General features: G+C 30.1%; 2 protein-coding genes across 4 annotated transcripts; both read left to right on the forward strand.

Annotated features, from left to right (window-relative positions):
- The first annotated feature begins 1,941 nt into the window (after window positions 1-1,941).
- On the forward strand, window positions 1,942-6,765 carry LOC106762880 (UDP-glycosyltransferase 43). 2 transcript variants are annotated; one of them, XM_014646990.2, is made up of 2 exons: window positions 1,942-3,473; window positions 4,551-4,850. In XM_014646990.2, the coding sequence occupies exon 1, from the start codon at window positions 2,057-2,059 to the stop codon at window positions 3,461-3,463; it is 1,407 nt and encodes a 468-aa protein (XP_014502476.1). In that variant the 5' UTR covers window positions 1,942-2,056; the 3' UTR covers window positions 3,464-3,473; window positions 4,551-4,850. The 2 variants fall into 2 exon arrangements, with proteins under 2 accessions (XP_014502476.1, XP_014502475.1); XM_014646989.2 differs by lacking the exon at window positions 4,551-4,850 and adding an exon at window positions 6,565-6,765 and having other exon boundaries at window positions 1,943-3,473.
- Window positions 6,766-13,682: 6,917 nt separating this feature from the next.
- On the forward strand, window positions 13,683-21,646 carry LOC106762567 (subtilisin-like protease SBT2.2). Of its 2 annotated transcripts, none has more exons than XM_014646553.2 (10): window positions 13,683-14,290; window positions 14,763-14,922; window positions 15,126-15,523; window positions 16,002-16,097; window positions 17,662-17,734; window positions 18,095-18,377; window positions 18,835-19,166; window positions 19,736-20,006; window positions 20,152-20,436; window positions 21,040-21,646. In XM_014646553.2, exons 1-10 carry the CDS (start codon window positions 14,055-14,057, stop codon window positions 21,465-21,467), a joined length of 2,562 nt encoding a protein of 853 aa, XP_014502039.1. In that variant the 5' UTR covers window positions 13,683-14,054; the 3' UTR covers window positions 21,468-21,646. The 2 variants fall into 2 exon arrangements, with proteins under 2 accessions (XP_014502039.1, XP_014502040.1); XM_014646554.2 differs by having other exon boundaries at window positions 13,685-14,290; window positions 20,155-20,436.
- Window positions 21,647-22,844: the final 1,198 nt, after the last annotated feature.

Consider the following 22,844-nt stretch of genomic DNA (forward strand, 5'->3'; position numbering starts at 1 on the left):
ATATATATATATATATATATATATATATATATATATATATATATATATATATATATATTATATACTTTTTATTTTGGTTAAAAAAATTAATGAGAGTAAAATACACAACATATATGTCCAAGGCTTCATGAGAGGGACAATTTACAATCCAGTTAAAAGATTTACGTATATATTGTAGTTTAGTACAATTTACAATTTAGTTAGTAGTTCAGTTCAGTTTATGTTGTAGTTTAGTACAATTTACAATTCAGTTAGTAGTTTAGTTCAGTTTGTATTATAATTTAATACAGTACAGTTCAATTTGATAAAACAAAAAAACAGTTCAATTTGTCTGAACTATTTAACAATTTAGTTTAAATAAATTAGTTTTTAGTTTAATACAATTTTTAGAAGAACGGTGCAGTACAATTTAATTTGTCCATCCCTAACCATTTTTAAGGTCTGAATCAGTGGTTGTGTGATTTTTTATTTTTTTTTATAATTGTATTAGAGTTTTATGGGTCTAAGTGCATGATCAGGAGAGTGATTGTGTCTTTACTATTTAAGTTGAATTGTGTTTTTTTATGGGAATCTTAATCATAGCAATGCGTGAAAGTCTCCATTAATTTTGAGTTTCTAATTTGTTGTTGTATTTCATTTTATTTTCCATATCTAAAATTTTTGTTCTACCATTCAAATTATGATTCTCATAGGAATATGATTCATTGTAAGTAAACTTAACACTGATATTTTTCTTTTGTATTTCAAGTTTTGATTTAAGCCAAAACTGATTAAATTTAAAATAATACAAAAATTTACATCAATCCTCACCAAATTCAACGTAAATTTATGTTCAATGTTTCATCCAACATAAGTCTATATCACTGGTATTCACGTAGGAATATTGAAAACAATCATAAATATTTGACGCAAAATTTTTGTTTTGTGATACTAAATTAACCAATGTAAGAATCATATATTACTTCCGTTAAATGTGTATGAACCAATGTAATTATATTTTTAATTTACTTTTTACACTTGTTGTATATGACAACAAATATAACATCCTTTTAAAACACTAAAGTGTGTGTTTTCTTTTTTGTCATTTTTAAAAACCTCCATTTTAGTGTTTTCACTTAGTGTGTACATGTCTTTTTCATTTAGTATAAAGTTTCTCATTACCGATAAGCCAACATATTAGTCTAATGGTAAAAGTTGAAAGAGGTTGTGGATTCAACTCACCTCACTAATATCTTTGTTGCATCATGTTATTTTATTTCATTACTTATATAATCATATAATTTTGTTTATGTATACATGGGTAAAATGGATAATTTTAATTGATTTTTTTATACATTGAATTTATCCAAAGATATTTAGTTTTGCATTGAAACTATTACATTTTATTAGTTTTTTTTATAAATTTATTTAATTAAATTTTACATATTAGTGCACTAGACAATAAAGAATTTAGATTGTATATAAAATAGTTGCTAAAAGGTAATACTTAATCAAATATTGATCTTTAACTTTTTCTGCTAAAGGTAATACTTAATCAAAAAAAGCTCATCTCTTGTCACGGGAATTCTTGTATTTATAAGAAAAATATATTACAATATATAAAGTCTTATCTCTTTCTTTATACTCTGCATATATGAGAGAGACGTTTGGATGAAACTCAATTATGGTGGTTTCGTTTTCTTTCTCTTTACTATTTTTAGTCTTTTGATTCTCTTTGTAACTAGAGAATATTTTATCTTCCACTTCAGTCCAAACTTTTAGTTTATTTATAACCAAGTGTCATAGTTTTCAAACTGTTTATAAGAGAAAATTGTGCTTTTTTCTTTTTTTTTTTAAATTACCTTAAATTTAAAAATATTTATTCAAAAGACCAAAGCGTCAAATTACAAATATTTAAAATTTCAAATACTCAAAAGGTATCCAAAATATTTTATTAATACAATAAGAATATAATAGAATTGCATTCTCATAGCATTATGAATATTATTAAATAATCAGCTTTTATTAATAAGAGTGTGCAATCACATCCACAGCCTCTTCATCTTCTAATCTAACCATGACCACATTTGAAGTTGTTTTCATCGCTACCCCAGCCCTCGGTAACATCGCTCCACTTGTCGAATTCGCTAACCTTCTAACCAAACACGACCCTCGATTCTCTGCAACCGTTCTCACCATTTTCATGCCACAACGACCCCTCATCAACACCTACGTCCAATCACGCGCCTCCTCACCCGCTAATCTCCGAATCCTCCACCTCCCTACCGTCGACCCGCCCCCACCCGATCAGTACCAATCCTCCATCGCCTTCCTCTCCCTCCACTTACAAAACCACAAACACCACGTCAAGAATGCACTCCTTAACCTTCTTCCCTCCAACTCCGACTCGCCCGTTCGACTCGCCGCCGTCTTCATCGACATGTTCTGCAGCTCTCTCATCGACGTCGCCGCCGAGCTCTCCGTCCCGTGCTACCTCTTCTTCGCGTCCCCCGCGAGCTTCCTCGGCTTCACGCTCCACCTCCCCCGACCCGACTCGCTCGACTCGGAGTCCGAGTTTTCCATTCCGAGTTTCAAAAACCCCGTGCCGAAATCCGTTTTGCCCAGCTTCGTGTTGGATGCGAACGACGCCTCCTCCTGGTTTTCTTACCACGCGCGAAGGTACAGGGAGACGAAGGGTATCGTGGTGAACACGCTTGGAGAGCTTGAGCCCCACGCGCTTCAGTCACTTCACGACGATTTGCTTTTACCACGTGTTTACCCGATTGGGCCTGTTGTTGACCTTGCTGGATCGGCCCGATGGGATCCCAACCCGGTCCAGTATAAGCGAATCATGGAGTGGCTCGACCGCCAGCCTGCTGCTTCCGTGGTTTTACTCTGCTTCGGCAGCATGGGAAGCATGAGGACAGACCAGGTTGAGCAGATCGCGATTGGGCTGGAACGGGCCGGTGTTAGATTCATATGGGCCTTGCGGGAGCCTCCGAAGGCCCAGTTAGAAGACCCGAGAGATTACTTAAACGAAGTGGATGTTTTACCAGATGGATTTTTAAAACGAACGGCTGGGATAGGCTTGGTGTGTGGGTGGGTCCCACAAGCTAAGGTGCTGGGTCACGAGGCTGTTGGTGGCTTCGTGTCGCATTGTGGTTGGAACTCGATTCTGGAGAGTTTGTGGCATGGTGTGGTGGTTGCCACGTGGCCGGTGTATGCGGAGCAGCATCTGAACGCGTTTCAGATGATTAGGGAGCTGGGATTAGCTGTGGAGATTAGCGTGGACTATAGGGTGGGTGGTGATCTTGTGCGGGCGGAAGCTGTGGAGAAAGGTGTGAGGTCGCTGATGGAGGATAGCGATGAACTGAGAGGAAAGGTGAAAGAGATGAGTGAGAAGTGTAAAAGCGCGCTCATGGAGAAGGGGTCATCTTACAATAACCTAGTGACCCTGATTCAGGAGTTGACGTTGACAACTTGATCAATGCAAGGTAATCAGATTTCTGCTTTATGTCATATTAATTTTTATTATATTGAACCACCTAATACTCCATATTTCAATTATAATAAATAAAATTCAGGTTTGGTTTTGTATAGAGAAGATATATTTAATAAAACTTAACTTTTAAGTAATAATTGGTACGAGCACGAAACACGAATTGTTGATCGTATGTACATGCAGATTTTCAACTGGTGTACAAAATTTAAGCATGCAAAATATATAAAATATGTTAAATTAAAAAAGAAAAAAGTGTTTAGCTATTAATTTATATATGTAAAGAAAAAAAAAAAAACCAAGGTCTCCATCACTCAATGCTAAGGTCCAGCGCTACACATAAATAAACACTTTCATCTTATAAAAGTGAAGATTTCCTGATATAATTCACTTTCTATAATGTCTTAATAAAAAAATTTCTATCATCTAACATTTAATGACTTGAGTTAGGAGAACATATATAATACATGTTCTGCAAAAGATTATTGGTGCATTATGTGTCACAAAATTTCTATTTATAGACATCTTAATTACTTACAAATGTCTTAAAAAAAACTTTCAAAATATTTTAAAGCTTTATTCAATTATTTTTTCTTTCTTGTAGAATTAATATATTATTTTTACTCCGGCATGAGCCACCACCAAAAGGTTAATATTAATGGAACCCTCTTACAAATATTTATGAGAAAGAAAAGGACAAAATAGTTTTTCTATTTTTTTTTAAATTTTGTTGATGCATAAAAAAAATTATGGGATGCAAAGTGATGTCTTACTGATTTAAAATTCACAATGTTGACCTTTTAAATATTTCCATAAGTTTATAAGACTACTCTTAACTCATTCACATTTTTTTAAGAAAATTAGTTAAATCTAATGAGCACATATATTTTTCTAAAGTTATTCTTATTATTTTAAAAGTGAAGTAATTGAGTGAGACTTTAATATATGCAAAGACCTGTATTTTTATTAGTATTTTAATAAAATGAGGTCTATTAATCAAATATATTTTATTAGGAAAAATAATTTTTTTCCGAAAAGCATCTAATAATTGTATTGAGGAAATTTTGTGCAGAGAAAGTGGTACAATTTTACCATGCTTGAAGTGTTCTGGTAACTTTATTTATGATAGTCTTAACACAAGTTGTTCATCAGGCTCAACATCATAATCACATCGTGAAAAACATTATGGTATTAGAAATGCACATTTCATTGATACTGTAATGGACTGCCAGCAACGTAATCCTGGTATTCTTTGACAGTATCACGTAATCCCAAAACATTTGCAGATGAATTGCTGCTGTTATGTCAATGTTTTAGGGCATCTTTTTATTTCTGATAATATTGAGTTATGTATGAACTTTTCTTTGCTCCTAAAAATACTTGTGTTCTTTTTCTTCATAAGTCCGTTGCTTATAATACTGTTTTTTTTTTTAAGGTGAGGGTTTCAAATTTAATTAAATTTATAAAATTAGTTTATAAAATAAGATTTGTATTTATTTTATTTTAATTCTTAAAAATTTTCAACACAATTTTTATAGAAAAATATATTTATTTTGTTTGAAATTCGGCAAATCACATAATATATATATATATATATAAAGTAAAATTCATAAACACACACACACACATATATATATATATATATATATATATATATATATATATATATATATATATATATTATAAATGAGTTTCTAATAAACGTAGCATCTCCAACAATTTAAATTTTTAAAATTGTTTGCATACATTTTGTTCATGAAAGTATAAAAATGAAAAAAGAAATTACTTAAGATAAATGAAATTAAATGTAATATTCGATAATTTAATATTATGGGGTTAGAAATGTATTTAATTTGTGGAGAGAAGGATGGCAGTAAGTAGAGTGGTCCATGATAGTTTTTTAATGACGGCAATTGATGTCACAGTGTGATCTCTTCTCTTGAAGGGTCAATATCCAAATCATATTGAAATAACTTAAGTGATATGAGATAAGAAACATGCATTTCTCGTTCAATGTATATATAATGTTACACTTGGATTATGCAAATGAAAAGTCAGAACTGAAAAGGGATAAAAGAAATAATAGAATTATAGTGGAATGATAATTTGTTTACACATTCAATATATTTTTTTGGATTTTTTTTGTTACTCCAATAGAAAGCCGAAAGGATCTCTCTATTAAAAAATATACAATTTATTTATTTAACATAAATAAAAATAATGTGATACTTGCATTGCATTTTTTTAACTTTAATTTTATTTTATTTTTAACGTAAAAATTAAGGATGATAACCGATACAACAAAGACGAATTTATTATTTCATACTTATTTCTAAAAAAATCTTCATTTTTATACCTATACTCAACTGAAGATTTTTATCTTATCTTCATTCTATAATATATTAAAAAAATATATAATGTTATCAAATATTCAATTATTTATAATTTTAAATATTAAATATTTATGAAGAACCTATAATTGAATAAAATTTTATAATAACGAAAATATTTATAAATTTTAAAAATATTAATAAAATAAAGAACCTATATGAATAAAATTAAAAAAAATGTTTAAAAAATTAAAAAATATATTTAAATTAAAATTGTTTTAAATGTCTTTGATTTTCTTTCTCTAAATTCTAAAAACGGTTAATACTAAAAAAAATCTGAAGGAAATATTATTTATTATCTTGAAATGAAGGTTAGTTCTAAAAAAAATGTACACGACTTACAAGAAAAAAACTTACTTAGAAACTTAATATACACATATTGGTCTAGTCTAGCAATTTGAAAATCTAAATCCTTTACTTTCTTACAATTATTCCTTTTATTTCTTTCAAATAAACATGAATTAAAGTCGTACTAATTTTAATAAACGAATATAATACTTGTCAAAAAAACATCCATAATTTTTTATCCTTTAATCTCGATATAAAAATTATAAAAGTTATCCAAGTCTAAATACAAATTATTTCTACATAAGAATTTTGATATCATGAGAATGTAACAGAAATAAAAAAAGATGTTGTTGGGGCTTTCTAATGTATTTTGGTGATAATTGACCATGGTGATTGACTTTTTTGCAGTTTATAATGGAAGATGATATGATGAAGAATTAATAGGAAAGGAAAAAGTGATGGAAATGATTATGGAATTGGGTTCTTTAGGACACCAAGGAACCCTTTAACGACTATGTCTTATGATCTGTCCCCTACCACATCATGCTGCCTCTACAACATGCCCTACCATCTTCACTTTTTAATGTCATTTCAATTAAAATCATCTATCAATGCTATATCATAAAATATTTAGATAAATAAATAACAATTTTAGTTTGTTTCAACTTCATATTTAAGATTACAATTTTATTTATATTTTATTAAGTTAAATTAAAATTAATTTATATTTTATTAAATTTAATTTAATTAATATTAAATTTTAATTTATATTATATATATATTTTTTAATTTTATTTAGATTTTATTTTAAAAATTTATAAAATATTTTTTAAAATATTTGTGTATATCTACAAAATATCCATACATATTTTTTTAACGAATATATGATAAATAACAAATAATTATTTTTTATTACAAATCAAATAATAGTTAAGCAATGACATGATTTTTTTTTCATCCCTATTGATATTGATGAGTTAGTAATGAGAAGTGGTTTGACATAGCAAAAAAAGGACATAATTATAAGTAATCTACAAAGAGAAAGATTCGAACATGCTATTTAACATTGGCATCATGAGTTGAGTTCAGTGGTAACGCACTATGGCATGTGCTCAAAGACACCACCACTCATCAACCAAACAACAAAGAAAAGAAAAAAGGTTAAAGGACAAGATTCTTAAATGAAATCCAATCATTCATAAAGTGTCTAAATATTTTCAAACTTATTTTATTCAATTCTTCTAACATTTTGGGTTTGCAAGATTAATCATGCTATCAATAAATATTTTGTAACCATTTTAAAACAATGTTAATTAAAGTTAAACAAAGTTTTGATATTAGAAATGTAACTATTATATAAATAACTCATATATCAATCTTTTCATTATTTCACTATTTACTAAAAAAAGAAATTACAAGGTTTAATTTTTTAACATCCTAAAATATATGACAATATAATTTCGAATGATTAACATCATAATATGATAGACCAGTTTACGGATGTAAATAGAGTTATAAGCTTTACAGTCATCCCAAAATAGACTATAAATTTAAAACTTTACATACATAAGAGTCTTTCAAAAATATATGAGAGATTAAACTTCTAAGATGCCTAATACTGATCAGTAGCATCTATCTCCTCCATCGCAAAGAGAAAAACACAACATACAAGACAGACAAACAAGCACGAGTAAGCTAGGTTGAAAAACATGAAAGATAAGTCCTAATATAACTAACATATACATATCAGTATGCACACAAGCAGGCAAGTAAACATTTCATCAGATTTCACATTAAACAGGGCTAACTATCATGTTATGACTCACTAGACTCGTCCGGACTTAGAATGAATGTCGATCTGGGGCTGGTTGTGCACTTGTGGTGGCCTCTACTGCTTTGCAAAGTCATTGCCGATGAGTTTCACCCTACCACACATAAGGTTAGTCCGTTACTGTGCGATAGGCCTCCAATGATAGCGCCTACCCTAGGACCTCGCACTACTCTTACCACATGCGTCAATCCTCTCTAAGTGAGAATGAAAGACCATAGTGTTGGGATAACCCCCCATATGAAAGCCTCTTACATCAACTTATTTCCCCCAGGTGACCCTAATTCAATTTTACCAATTTTATCATGTTTTAGACCTGTTTTACCGTCCTAACAAATTTGACTTGCCTAAGTTGCCCCAACACTCAATTGACGCTCTCAACCACGTTATCTCAAAATCAATATTTCAGTTTCTCTCAATAGACCAAAACTCTCCATTTTTACTTAGGCTTTTTATCTAATTCAATTACAACAGTTTTAATATCTCAATTACTCCCAACCTGTCCAAATTACAATATCAAGACTCATCCAGATCAGATTACACACATTTTACAGTTTCATCATCAATCCACAGATTTCACGCTTCTTGCTTACACAACAATCACATTGCAACTCCAACAATACATTCATGCACAACACATAATACACATACGTAAATATTTAAATTCAAATAAACGTCTCATTCAAACTCACAGAATCAAATAATGAAAGACCTAGCTTCCCTTACCTGATTTCTTACAGCACGAAACACAGTATCGTTCACTCTATGGCTCCTCCCACTGCTAAGTTCAACGACACCCTACAAATCACCTAAGTGGTGATAGAATTAGCCTCTGGAGCCAAAATAAACACAAATTTTGAAGAGGAGTTCCACTAGCTACATGTAACCAGCAGGTTGCATGCCCTAGGTCCAAGAACAGTTGAAGAAAAGGGGAAAGATCTACTTACTTGCTAGAACCAGAAACTGTTCGGTTCGTTACAAAGACCTCTGCACAACGATCACTTGAGCACCTTCAAACCAAAATTTAAACAATTCAATGAGAGGATATTTTAGAGAGAAGGTAAAGGAATTTCTTAGGAGGAAAAATGTTTTTTATTTAGAGAGAAAGAAAAAACAAAAATGAGAATCTGATTTTTAGAAAAACTCCTTACTAAGGTAAGGTGTCTTTAATCATGGACCTGACTGCCTCCAAATAATGGGGTCCAATAGCCCTAAATTTATTTTTCAGGTCTTGATAGTTTTTAATATATAATCAATTTTCACTTTAAACACCTAATAATTGTTTTTAAAATTGACACTTGAAAAATGTTACATATATCAATTTCATTATTGATGTGTAATTTTAGGCGAAACATGTATTATATAGCTGAAATTGTTGAGTAATTATAATATTAAAAAATAAACATATTTTTTTAATTTATTTATAATTTATTAAATGGTTAAAATAAAAATAAGAAATGGTGTGGTTGGTGAAGAAGAGTAAGCAGAAGATAAGGGAGAAGAGGAAATTTCCATCATTTGACCCACCACCATGTTTGCCCTAGCTGTTTCTAATACCCCCAATTTCTTTCTTTCCCAAAAAGACAAAAAGGATTTTAATTTTGTTTCATCAACGATGTTGAAAGAACAAACAAAACATTTTACATCTAACTTTCTTCCAAAGGTTATTGTAACCAAGTAACACATCAGCTTATCATGGACCACACTTTATGTTCACTGTCACATTTATTATTAGAATACTCAAGGTTGAGATTTCGTGATTCTAATATAATATTCAATTATAAAGTTAATTTGGTGGTAAAAATAAAAAAAAAAAGTGAGAGATTTTCAGTTTAATTTTTCTACAATTATAAGTCTTTTACTAACAAAATACCGAGTTTATATTTATTTATAAAATATATTTTAGACTTAACTACGTTTTTTACGAATTTTACATTTTTATGTTTTTCACAATTCACTTTTTATTTTTGTAAAAGATTAAATATTTTTTTATTATTTAATAAGTAAAAATTAGAATTTATTCATTTTCAAAATTTTAAATCAATTTAGTTTCATTTTTAAAAATACATTAATTTAATCATTTTAAATAAATTTGATTAAGTTTGATGTTTCAAACGCGTTTCAGTTAATATTAATTGGAAATATATTAAATAATGTACACAATTCAAATATTATTATAAAAAAGTGACCTTAAATAAATTTAACAAAATTTAATTAAAAAAATAATGTGAATATGAGTTATAGGAAATACATTATTATGAAAACACTTTTTTTTTTAAACTCATTTTCGTTTAATGACAAAATTATTCTCACTGAGAAGAATATCTATTTAATAAATTACTAATCACCTTCAATACTATAATACAATTATAAATTTAGCCACTACTGCATTACTACCATTTTATTAAAGTTATTTTTAATCTCTAACTTTAATAATGATAATACAATGATTTATCTAAAGGTTGAATTGGTTATTAAAATAGTCTAAAATAATTTTTATAAAGGAAGATTAAGGTTGATGCAATAACACGAATGTTTTGACAATAGCAATAGTTAGGTATTGTAAAACTTAATAAGATTGTGTCTTCAAATAAAACTATCACTTACTTGATGAATGATCATTCTCAATGTTGAATAAGTAAGTTTAATATAATAAGTTATTTTTGTAAAATTAAATAAATGATTTAAGTTAAAATAAATATTTAGGGTAAAAAATAAAAGAAACTCTATTTGTAATGATTATTATAATGGATGTATTAAAATATAAAAAATATGAAAATATCGCATTAAATATAAAAACTCTATTTGTTTTAGTAACAATTGACCTACAAAAATTTATAAAGTTGCATAACTTTTAATTATTAAGACGATACTTTAATTGACTAAAACCATTTAATAATTTTAATCAATTGAAAATAATGGACTAAAAAAATTAACTTGAATTCTTAAAATACTTAAATAATTTTAATCCACTAAAATAAATACTTGTTCAATTAAAATATTATTATACTTACGAACTTAACAAGTTCAAAAACATTTAACTTGTTAAAAATATTTTTTTTTATCAATTACAAAAACTTAATATTTGAAGCCCTTAACACTTTTAACAAATTTTTTATCAAAACTAATCAAGAAAACTTATTTACAACACATTAAACACCAAAATTATAACTCAAATACTAAATAAAAATACCTTATCGATTAATATTTTACGCTGATTTAAAATTTAATATTTATAGTTGTGTTAAATTCAGTTGGAAAAAAAAAACAATTTACCAGAAGTAAAAGAATGAATGTTTTCACAAAAGAAAAAAGTGCGTTTGACAAAATTAGTAGATATATAAAATAAAATGTTTTTGATTTTTTTTTATAAAATTATAATTATTAGTAAAAAGACTCTTGATAAATATTATTTATTTAAAATGGTAACAAATTACAAAGCATTAAATTCACGTGTGCATAAATTATTAAGCAGAAAAAAGCAATTGATTATTATCACGTTTTTTTAACTTTTCAATTTAGTTCTCCATCCAAACGTGGCTCCTCACATCACATTACACGCCAATCTTTTATTGTAATTCAATTCAAACCGACGCCAGCTAACAAACCAGCTTATTTAGTGGAATCGCGTTTGAAATGCATGGTAAATGAGAATTTCTCAGAAATTTGAGCAAAGCGATTTTAATAAAAATTAATTTATTATTCATCAATTAAATTGGAGAAGTTTTTATGCCTTTAAAGTTGATAAGATAGGTTATCCAACTCGGTTTAACGGCTACTACTAATTTATTAGATAAACTATTTTTTCTTTCCTATATCAAATCGACATACAAATAAACTATTTTAGGCTGATTTTAAGTAAAAATAAAAACTAAAAGATAGTTTTGAAATAAAAATGTACTTTTTTTTTTAAAACTGAACTCGTAAATATAATTAAGTTTAACTTTTATACATACGAATTTAATATATGCTTGTTACTTAAATTGTAATTCTGATCTTTAAAAATAAGTCAAATTAGTTTAAATTTATTTAAAATACACTTTTAAATGAATTAAGGGTGAAGTTGATCTACTTTATTTTTTTTTAACTTGAATTAATTATTTTATGGATTATTTCATTAGCTTTACATAAAGAATATTTAAATTTTTATTTTTAATTTGTTTACAGGCTTCTTTAAATTTATGGAAAACCTTTTAAGAGATTAATCAATCAGTAAACTAAGAATGATTTTCTTTTAAAACTAATTAAAAATGACTTTCTAAAATTATTATTCTTTGTTTAATTTAAACCTTTTTTTCCTTAAACAGTCAATTATATATATATATATATATATATAAAATACATAAGAGATGATAAAGTGAATCGTTTCGTGTTATGCAATTTAACTTCTCAACTCATCTTGCATAACTTAGCTTATATAAGGTTATGGAGGCAAAGTATTTTATTATTGCGTGCATTAGTTTGTATATTGAACAATTATTTTCTAAATCTTTTTATTAACATAGCATATTTACATCTATGTTTTTTTTTTAAATTTTGTAGCATTATATCATAATAGTATAAAATTAATAAAATAAAATATTTTATAATAATTTTCAAAACTAATCGAGACTATAAAGTATAGTAATGCAAGTTTACCAAAATATAAGATTATAAAGATACGACATTTATACGACCATACTAAACTAACAAAAGTTCTATACCAAAACTAATTACTTGTGCTTTCAAAGAGTTCTCTCAATTTTAATGGTTAGCTCTTGATTTTTCGTAGTCGTCTTTATATTTACATCTCGTATGTTTATATTGATAAAGTGATATTATAAAAAGATAAACACTGATAAAACAAACAATACAAGAAGATAAACGAATTTGTAAAAGAAACATAGTATATTAATAAAACATGTTGTATCACATCCAAAACACTAAAAATAATCATATAAATATAACCATATAATTAATAACTCTTATAAACTTAATTATAAGGATATATGCATTTAATATCAGAATCACTAGACATGCATTTATAATGACTTCTATTTAAGGATGACAAAATAGATCAGATTGAACTTTTTATGCTCGTCTTCGTGCTGACTCGTCAAAATTGGATCGAGTCAGACTAATCCGTATGGAGAAAATGATTTAAAAAGTTAAACTCGTATTGAAACTGAGCGAAATGAATTATTGGATTGTTCTGTCAATTTTTAACTTTTTTTTTCTTGAATGTTTCTTTTAACAAGAAAAATTTGATAAATATCTTAATAATTAATTCTACATCCCTTTGCAAAATAAAATAAAATAAAAATAAAACACTTACTACCATGCATAAAGCTTAAAAGTACAATAGAACTAGGTATCAAAACAAAAAAAATGAATATAAAAGAGTATTGCAAAATTAAAAAACTAAGAATAAAATGTAAAAGATAATTTTAAACAATAAATCTCATAAAGTGACTATAGATACTGAAAATGAAATAATTATTCATACAAAAGAAAATGTATTTAATATATTTAGAAAGAGCAAGAAGAAGAAGACAGCAAAATAAAATAAAAAAGAGGTAAAAGAAGAAAAAAAGTACAAGGTTGTTGTCATTAGAGAAGTCACAGGAAAACTCAATGTTTCACATATTGACAGCCAACGACCTGAACGGAAATGTCCAAAGCCGAATAAAACCAAATAAAACGTTCATTTTCTTATTCTATTCTCACACAACATACGTATTTTCTTTTTCCTTTTTTTTTTCTTTTGAATAAACAAAACGTTCACATTCGCACACCCCAAGAAGAAAGCTTTTGCTTGCAGATTCTCTTACTCCAGCTATTAATACTAAACACTGTCTCACTCTCTCCAAAGAGGTTCTTCACTACCAAAAGGTCTTTACTTTATCACTGTCTCTCACTTGGGGTGTCTCATTTTCTTTTCTGAACTGGAACCGCTAAAGGGGAAGGCTTGAGCTTGAGAATGAAGCACACTGGTTGGTGAGGAATTGTTGCTGTTCATTTCTGGTGGGGTGGTTTTGGATCCAACTGGGTCTTCAGCTTTTGTGTTTTTTTAGTTTCCCGAAAAATCCTTATGGGGAACATTTATCTGGCACATTTGATGGTGATGGTGGTGGTGGTGGTTTTCCTGGGGGTGTTTTTACCTTGTTTGTGTCAAGGTGATTCAGACTATGACACCACTGCTGTGTACGTTGTTACCCTTAGACATGCTCCTGTTTCTCATTACTATGGTGAGTTGAGAAGAGAAGTTAATAGCTTCAAAGATGCTGCTCCTGCTCCGGGGAGAACCCAATTTAACAAACCAAGAAGGTATCCCCTCACACTAAAACAGGCTTGGTTTGAAGGTTTTCTGTGGGGCTGGGGGTGCTGATTGGTGTCTTGTGTTTCTTTGTTGTTTTATGGAAAGAAATTGCTTATTTCTTTTTGTGTTTTCCGTGAAGTGTTGGATGGTGTGCTCATGTGCCGTATTCTTTGAAATCATAGTTTTTTTTTTTTTTGTTAACTTTCCCCTTTTTTTTATTTGGTTCCAAATCATTGAGGTTTCTTGTGGAAGCTGTGTTTTGAGTAAGATGAAAAGCGTTTGGTTAAATGATTGCTTATCATCTAGAGATGATAGGTTTTTGTTTGAAACGTCTCATTTTAATGATGTTCTCAATTCTCAGTGCATTATTTCAACCTTTTTTTTCTTCCAATTTAGAGAGTTTTCAGATTGGTTTTAGAACATGGTGCATTAATTTGACATATGTGGTCCTGTTCATTTTATTATCCTTTTGTTTTGAAGGTATGACAATATTACCAAGACAGATAAGAGATATGGCTCTTACATTTCCCAAGTTCATGATTCTCTGTTGAAGAAAGTGTTAAACGGAGAGAAATATCTGAAGCTCTATAGCTACCATTACCTGATAAATGGATTCGCTGTGCTGGTTACCCAGAAACAGGTATGATATTAGTTTTAATCATCGCGATTATGCTCTTAGTTTAGAAAAATATGACCAGTTACATTTTTGTGTTGTTCTTTCTATGGATGAATTGGCTTCAGTGTCGGTGCTCTCAATTTTAAAAAAATTTCAAATATTGTTTATTGATTTACTGCAAGTGAACACATTCTGAGCTGTTGATTGATAATTACTGAATCATGAAGGCAGAGAAACTATCAAGGAGCAATGAAGTGTCCAATGTGGTTTTGGATTTTTCTGTAAGGACTGCGACTACACACACGCCACAGTTTTTGGGTCTGCCACAGGGAGCATGGTTTCAAGAGGGAGGGTTTGAAACTGCTGGAGAAGGTGTTGTTATTGGGTTTGTTGACACTGGCATAGATCCAACACATCCTAGTTTTGGTGATAGTAATTCCAATCATCCATATCCTGTTCCTGGTCATTTTTCTGGCATCTGTGAGGTTACTCGCGACTTTCCATCTGGTTCTTGCAATAGGAAGCTTGTTGGGGCCCGCCACTTTGCTGCTTCAGCCATAACCAGAGGAATATTTAATTCAACTCAGGACTATGCTTCTCCCTTTGATGGTGATGGTCATGGCACGTGAGTTCTTGGCTTTTCTCTATTATGTTTGGTTGTAGTATCTTACATGGTCCATACTCTTGATTTCATCCAACTACTAATTGGATACATAATTGGGATATATGGTTTGTTTGTTGGCATCTGCTTTACCATCATGGCCAAAGTCAGCCTTTGTCTCAACTACTGGTCTACTATTGCCACATGTTATCAGTCAGTTTTTTCACTGTACCTTAATTATGTTTTTGATGGGGATTATGTCCAGCTTATATATATCCCTCAGAACCTTACAGTAATGTGTTTTCTTCTGTTTCTTGGAGTGGTGATCATGTTCTGAAAATTGGAACTGTTATAGCCCTGAATGTTTTTTAAAATATGAATTGAAAATGAACTGATGTTTTCATATTTAACTGTCCCCAAAATCCTTTTAATCACAACATAATTAGTTATCTTTACTTCTCTTTTAACTAAATACCCTTTCTGATGTAACTAAAATACACAGGCATACAGCAGCTGTTGCAGCAGGAAACCATGGGATTCCAGTCATTGTTGCTGGACATCACTTTGGAAATGCTAGTGGGATGGCTCCTCGTTCACAGTAAATAATCCGGAACATGTCTTCGTTATTTTATTTTATTTTGTTATCATTATTTTTACACTTGTAGTAATCTGTTGGATCTATAGATATGCATGATGCTATGAGTTGTGCATTGTTCTTTAACACCAACATTAATGATATGTAAATTACATTCTTCGGAGTGTTATGATTATTTTTTGCGCTATAGTGCTTAACTGGGCATGTTAGTAGTTCGTTTGTGCTGTTCCACAGATGTTTTACTATTTTGTTTTTTGTATTAGATAAAATGTTTTTGTTTTCCTGTTGACTTGGTTTGAGTCCTTTTGGTCCAAAACTGTTAAAACTTGAAAGTGGGTAATAGGGTGAAATCTATAATTAGTTCTCATACAATCCTCAGGTGATTATTTTTCCACTTCCATTCCTCAAATTGTTACTAAACAATGATGAATATATTGCAAAAGGCCATATACTAACCAATTGGATCTATCTCAACCACAAAGTTAGTTGAAGAAAGAAGGATTGCCAAATCTTATAAAGCTCTTTGGGCTTGAACTGTGAATCATGCGTAGGCCCACCTATCTTGTACTGAAATCTAACTTTTTTATTAGAAGAGTGGGGGCAAAAGGGATTTACCACTTGGTCATAGAGGCTTTCATACAATGTCAGAAACAACCATTCAAAAGCTTAAATGAGGTAAAGATATATGAATGGTTTTATATTATATTTCTAACATTTACAATAAAAATACAGTGGTGGCTTCAATTTAATGGTTAAAAAAAGGGAAACTAATTTATGAAATAGACCAAAGGACTAGATTTGAGAAGAAATGGTAAACAAAAATAAAAAATGAAAAATCCAGTTAAAGCTAAACAAATAGAAATTTCATTCCTCAGTTACTTTATTCTCTCATAAAAGTGATTAACTATGGGCTGAAGGTTATGATCTCATGAGCATGGCTCATCTAGTGGTAAGGATTTTTTTTGGTGCATTTCTTCGTACATAGGCTAAGTACGACAATAACTTCACTTTCCACCGTGTTTTAAGTGTGAGACCTTTAGATATTTATTACATATTAGGAGTTCTGGTTCCTTTTTTTAAACCTGGGGGGTGCATGAATTTCTTCGAAGTACATGTCCTTAGTCAAATGGAATCCAGTTTGTTATAGAGCATTGAAAATCATTTGAAAATCTAAAAACTGTATTGGCACCTAAAGACAGAAGCAAAGCTCCCTCTGCTGTAGAATCAAATTTCTAAACCAGAAAAGATATTGTTGAAGGATGTGGTGTGGCCTTCACCCATCTCTCTTCTCCCCTCAACATTCACCCATTGATTGCCCTACATTGTTCCATATCATAGAATGTGTCATTTCCGTTGCATTAATCATTCAACTCCACATTACTTTGTTTTCTGACAACAGCAAACAGGTAGGTCTTTAAAATTACGTTATCTTTGGAGTTTATAAAAAGTTATAGAAATTGTGTATGTTAGCTTTGTTTTTTCTATTTATTTGTTTCATCTAACCTTCATTGTTTCTTTTTCTTTAAAAAGACAATTTATGCTTGTATTGCATTTCAATCTTTTACAGCATTGCTGTTTACAAGGCATTATACAAGAGCTTTGGAGGATTTGCTGCAGATGTTGTTGCAGCAATTGACCAGGTACATTTTTAATTTTTCAGACAAGTTATATATTGTTGTGCGAACAATTATTTTGTGCTGGTCATTTTTTCCCCTTCTATGTCTTTGATTCTCTCTAGAATATGTTTGTGTAAAATAGTTCAATTCCCTAATTAAGTATATAACTGTTATCTATTCTTCAAGGGCTTGCTTTTAGCAATGTATTCCATTATGCCCCTACCTCAGTAGTGGTGAAGAGCACTTTTTCACACTGCTTTAGGATTTTTATTTAACCTCTTAGGATCCCTGTCATCTACACACTTTTTTGTTGCCTTTACAATCTATTATCTAAAATTGCTATCAATTTGCTTTTCTTGTAAGACTAATGGTATGATTTTGCAGGCAGCTCAGGATGGGGTTGACATAATAAGCCTGTCAATTACTCCTAATAGACGTCCTCCTGGTGTGGCAACTTTCTTCAATCCAATAGACATGGCTCTGCTGTCGGCTGTGAAGGCCGGTATTTTTGTTGTGCAAGCAGCAGGAAATACTGGACCATCACCAACAAGCATGTTCTCCTTCAGTCCATGGATCTTTACCGTTGGTGCTGCCTCTCATGATCGGGTTTATAGCAACTCCATATTTCTTGGAAATAATGTGACCATACCTGGAGCTGGTCTTGCTCGTAAGTTTCTCTATTCCTGGATTTCCTCCTTGGTTTAACCAAATAGTACTGAAGAGCTTCGATGAGACTGTTGTATCATTTCTTATTGATGATAAAATTAAGTGGACAAAAATATAACGTTAATGAAAGTTGGGACCAGGGAGCTAGGATTCACTGTGTTATTGGGATTTTTTGTGCTTGAATTAACTGTCAAACTGGTTGCTTATTATATTTTACTAAACAAGCGAAAAATAATCTTAAGGTCTATTATTGTCACTCACTATATTGTGTACAATCAGTTCTTGTGCTGTCAAGGATTTCTGCTTAAGAATGATAGATTAAATATCCTCCTGTGGTAATTAGTTATAAGATTATTCAATTGTTAACACAGGTGTTTATTATTTCTTTAGCATTTTTGCTGGGATTGATTTATTTGACCCTTTTTTTCATTTATTATTATTATTATTGTTTTCCTCAGCTGGCACAGATGAAAGCAAACTTTATAAACTGATTCATGCACATCATGCATTGAGCAATGACACAACGGTTGCTGATGATATGTATGTTGGTGAGTGCCAAGATGCAAATAAATTCAACAAGGATTTGATCAAGGGGAACCTCTTAATGTGCAGCTATTCAATTCGATTTGTGCTGGGACTCTCCACCATCAAAAGAGCCTCAGAAACAGCAAAAAATCTTAGTGCAGCTGGTGTTGTCTTCTATATGGATCCCTATGTGATTGGTTTTCAGCTTAACCCTGTTGCAATGAAAATGCCAAGCATAATAATTGCTTCAACTAATGATTCCAAGGTGCAGTGTTATCCATTTACCTTCTCAGTCTTATTTGTGCGTAACTATCTGGGGAACATAGAGGGAAATTACATGGAATTTAAACTTGTGTTTATTGGACACAACATATGTCTATAATATAACAGAAGTTTGTACAAAATGAACATAAAACAATTGTTAAAAGTGAGTAAGAGGCATTATATACATACTAAAATGCTATTGGAATAAAAGTTTGTTAAATAGAAGTAGAAGAATTATAATATATTGCCAGAGAAATAGTTAAAAAGTCTGACATGAATAGGTTTGATATGGATATTTTGACTACTGTTTTGAAGTGTGTATGCACTTCCTTGATGTCACGCTCATTTTGTTTTGTTTTGTTTGTTTTGTTTTTTTCATTTTTCTTGGGCTTGCATTTTACAATATATGACATCTTTTTTATGTATTGTTTATGTACTTAAAAGCATTCTGCTGTCTTTGTAAAACAATGCATGAATTTGGCCAATGTGTTAGGTAACTTGTGTGTCTCTATATTACATATGCACGAGGAATAACTCCCTGACAGTTTCCTGGTTTTTTGACATGGTCAGATTTTAATGCAATACTACAATTCTTCATTGGAAATAGATGCAGTTTCAAAGAAAATTGTTAAATTTGGGGCTGTTGCCAGTATTTGTGGTGGACTTAAAGCGAACTATGGCAGTGCTGCACCCAAGGTTATGTATTACTCTGCCAGAGGACCAGATCCAGAAGACAGTCTTCCTCATGAAGCAGACATTTTGAAACCCAACTTGTTAGCTCCTGGAAGTTTTATATGGGCTGCTTGGAGTTCTGTTGCCGCTGATTCCGTTGAATTCCTAGGTTTGTAATGCATACAAGATTACACTAGTTTAAGGATCTCTTTTCATATGTCAAACACAACATCTTTTTAAGGAATAATCTGATATGTTTTTGTTTTCCATCCATGCTCATTATGTCAAATGCATTCTCACATCTGCATTTCCAGCAGGTGAGAATTTTGCATTGATGTCTGGCACAAGCATGGCTGCTCCTCATGTTGCTGGTCTTGCTGCACTAATTAAGCAAAAGTTCCCGAGTTTTAGTCCTGCAGCCATTGGATCTGCACTTTCCACTACAGCTTCTCTGTATGACAAGAGTGGTGGGCCAATAATGGCTCAACGATCATATGCCTCTCCCGAACTAAATGAGTCTCCAGCAACTCCTTTTGACATGGGAAGTGGTTTTGTGAATGCAAGTGGAGCACTGAATCCTGGTTTGATTTTTGATTCCGGTAAGTCACTTCAGCATTTCAAGTTTCAAAGTCTAAAACACGGCATGAAATTCAACTATGATTATGGTTTGTGCTTAGTTAATCTTTTGAACATTTTGCATAAGCTACTCTCTTATGATGAAAAACAGCAATTCAAATTTTCATTTTATTTAGTCAGACATTAAAACCACTATATAATTTCTCATTTTAATCATCATCATATTGGAAAAAAATACTTATGTTTTGGTGTACAATGGTAGCAACAACATTTGAACCTAGGATGTTATGTAAACTAAAAGAATTTCTGTAGCAAGAACTTAGGTTGCATAAATTTATTTACCTTTTCCAATTTCCAACATGTAAGAAGTATGAGCTACACAGCTCGTTTGTTTCCCTATATCCATTGAAAATCTTACTGATATTTGGATAAAAATACATTACAATTTCTATGACTATATTCTGAGAAGTTCCTTTGCCCTTTGAAGTTGTTGAGTTTATGTGGGGTGTCAAATTGTGCAATAATTGAATAAGTGAAATTGTCCACTTGAACTAGTTTTTTTAGCTTTCTCTAGTTTATGCAAACTTAACTTCATGTAAAATTGTTATATTTATGTTTTTTTGTAGGTTATGATGATTATATGTCATTTCTATGTGGCATCAATGGTTCAGCTCCTGTGGTGCTAAACTACACTGGTCAAAATTGTGGACTCTACAATTCCACTGTGTATGGTCCTGATCTGAACCTGCCCTCAATCACTATATCAAAGCTGAACCAATCTAGAATAGTGCAGAGGACAGTTCAAAACACTGCTCAAAATGAATCATACAGTGTTGGTTGGACTGCTCCTTATGGAGTTTCATTGAAAGTGTTTCCAACTCACTTCAGTATTGGCAGTGGTGAGAAGCAGATATTGTCTGTGCTCTTGAATGCAACAGTTAACAGCTCTGTTTCCAGCTTTGGGAGAATTGGGCTGTTTGGGAATCAAGGTCATGTGCTAAACATTCCAATTTCAATCATGGTTAAAATCTCATCTAACACCACTACAAGTTAATTGAGGAAAAAATTAGATAGTGGTTTTTTAGGATGCTTTTTGAATGTCTAGGATTCATCTTAGCTTTTGTTGGGTCCAAAGATGTAATGCCTATTTTTTCATTCATTATCATGTAAAGAAGTTAAAGGTTCTTGTATAGATACTTATAAATGTGATCAGTTCCTGATTCTTCTGCAGCATCTTCACCATTGTTCATTCTCTTGTGGTAGTTTTACTTTAACAAAGGTGTGCTGAAATATTTCTCAAATCCTCTTTCTAAATTGTTTCTTCCTTAATCAATGGTGGAAATTCTTGTGCCTCTTGTTTACAATGTGATTCATCATCAAATGGATGATGATATATGATGGAAATTAAATGAATTTCACTTAAAAAGTTTGTCTAAGTTATGTATTTTCAATATGATATTGAAATTTTAAATAATAATAGTAACTACTATTCAATTATTTAAATATTAAATTATCAGTGGATTCAATATGATACAATTTAATCTTAAATAGATGGTATTTTATTTTATTTTTCTTAGATCGAATTTAATTTAATCTTTTGCTAACTGTGTGATGAGTGTTATATTTTGAATTTGATATTCAATCTAGATGAAATTATTAAATAATATTAATAATAAATAATAATAATAGTAATAATAATTACTTAATTATTTAAATATTAAATACTATAATGTATTTGTTTAAAAGTCTTCATTAGAAATCTAAAACTTATGATTTAAATGATTAATTTCTATTAAGAGTTGTTCTGTTGGAACAATCTTAATAAAAAATAAATAAAACTACAACCTAATCTAACAAAGGCTTTTTTTTTATCGATGAATTTATCTAGATTTTCAACTCAACGCTATACATTCTTAATTAACAAAAACTAGATTAATGTGATAGTATATAAAATTAAATTAAAGTTACTTTAGCTAGTTAAATATTCTTTAAATATGTCCTTTCAAAGAGCATATCAATATCAGCATTAAAGTAAAATCATTCAATTACAAAATTGAGTTAAGCTTAATATTCTATACACCATTCCTAACTTGCATAATCACAAACATTACCCGCATGCTCAATGATAACTTAAAAAGTCAAATAAGATTTTATCTGTTATTATTAAATGACGTATAATGTTTTTATATTTTTAGGGGTTTAAATAATTTATCTTCACGTATTTCAATGCTATTTTTTGTGTGCGTTAAGATAAGCGGTTTATGAATTCATGGAAAAGTATTTGTTAAAAGATATTTTAATGCTAAAATTAGTTTAAGTTAAATCAGTAATATTGTAATACATATTTTTAACTTAAATTTATAATTTATTTTTTATATTAGTATTTTACATCACAAAAAATAATAAGAAAATAAGATGTAGAATATATAAA

Source organism: Vigna radiata, chromosome 5 (assembly GCF_000741045.1).
Source record: "Vigna radiata var. radiata cultivar VC1973A chromosome 5, Vradiata_ver6, whole genome shotgun sequence".
NCBI classification, from domain to species: Eukaryota; Viridiplantae; Streptophyta; class Magnoliopsida; order Fabales; family Fabaceae; genus Vigna; species Vigna radiata.

Excerpts from the sequence above, each read along its gene's own strand:
- LOC106762880 (XM_014646990.2), top strand. The coding sequence starts at position 2,057 with ATGACCACATTTGAAGTTGTTTTCATCGCTACCCCAGCCCTCGGTAAC.
- LOC106762567 (XM_014646553.2), top strand. The coding sequence starts at position 14,055 with ATGGGGAACATTTATCTGGCACATTTGATGGTGATGGTGGTGGTGGTG. Across the intron at positions 14,923-15,125 it reads TGCTGGTTACCCAGAAACAG|GCAGAGAAACTATCAAGGAG; the intron begins GTATGATATTAG and ends TGAATCATGAAG. Across the intron at positions 18,378-18,834 it reads ACCTGGAGCTGGTCTTGCTC|CTGGCACAGATGAAAGCAAA; the intron begins GTAAGTTTCTCT and ends TGTTTTCCTCAG.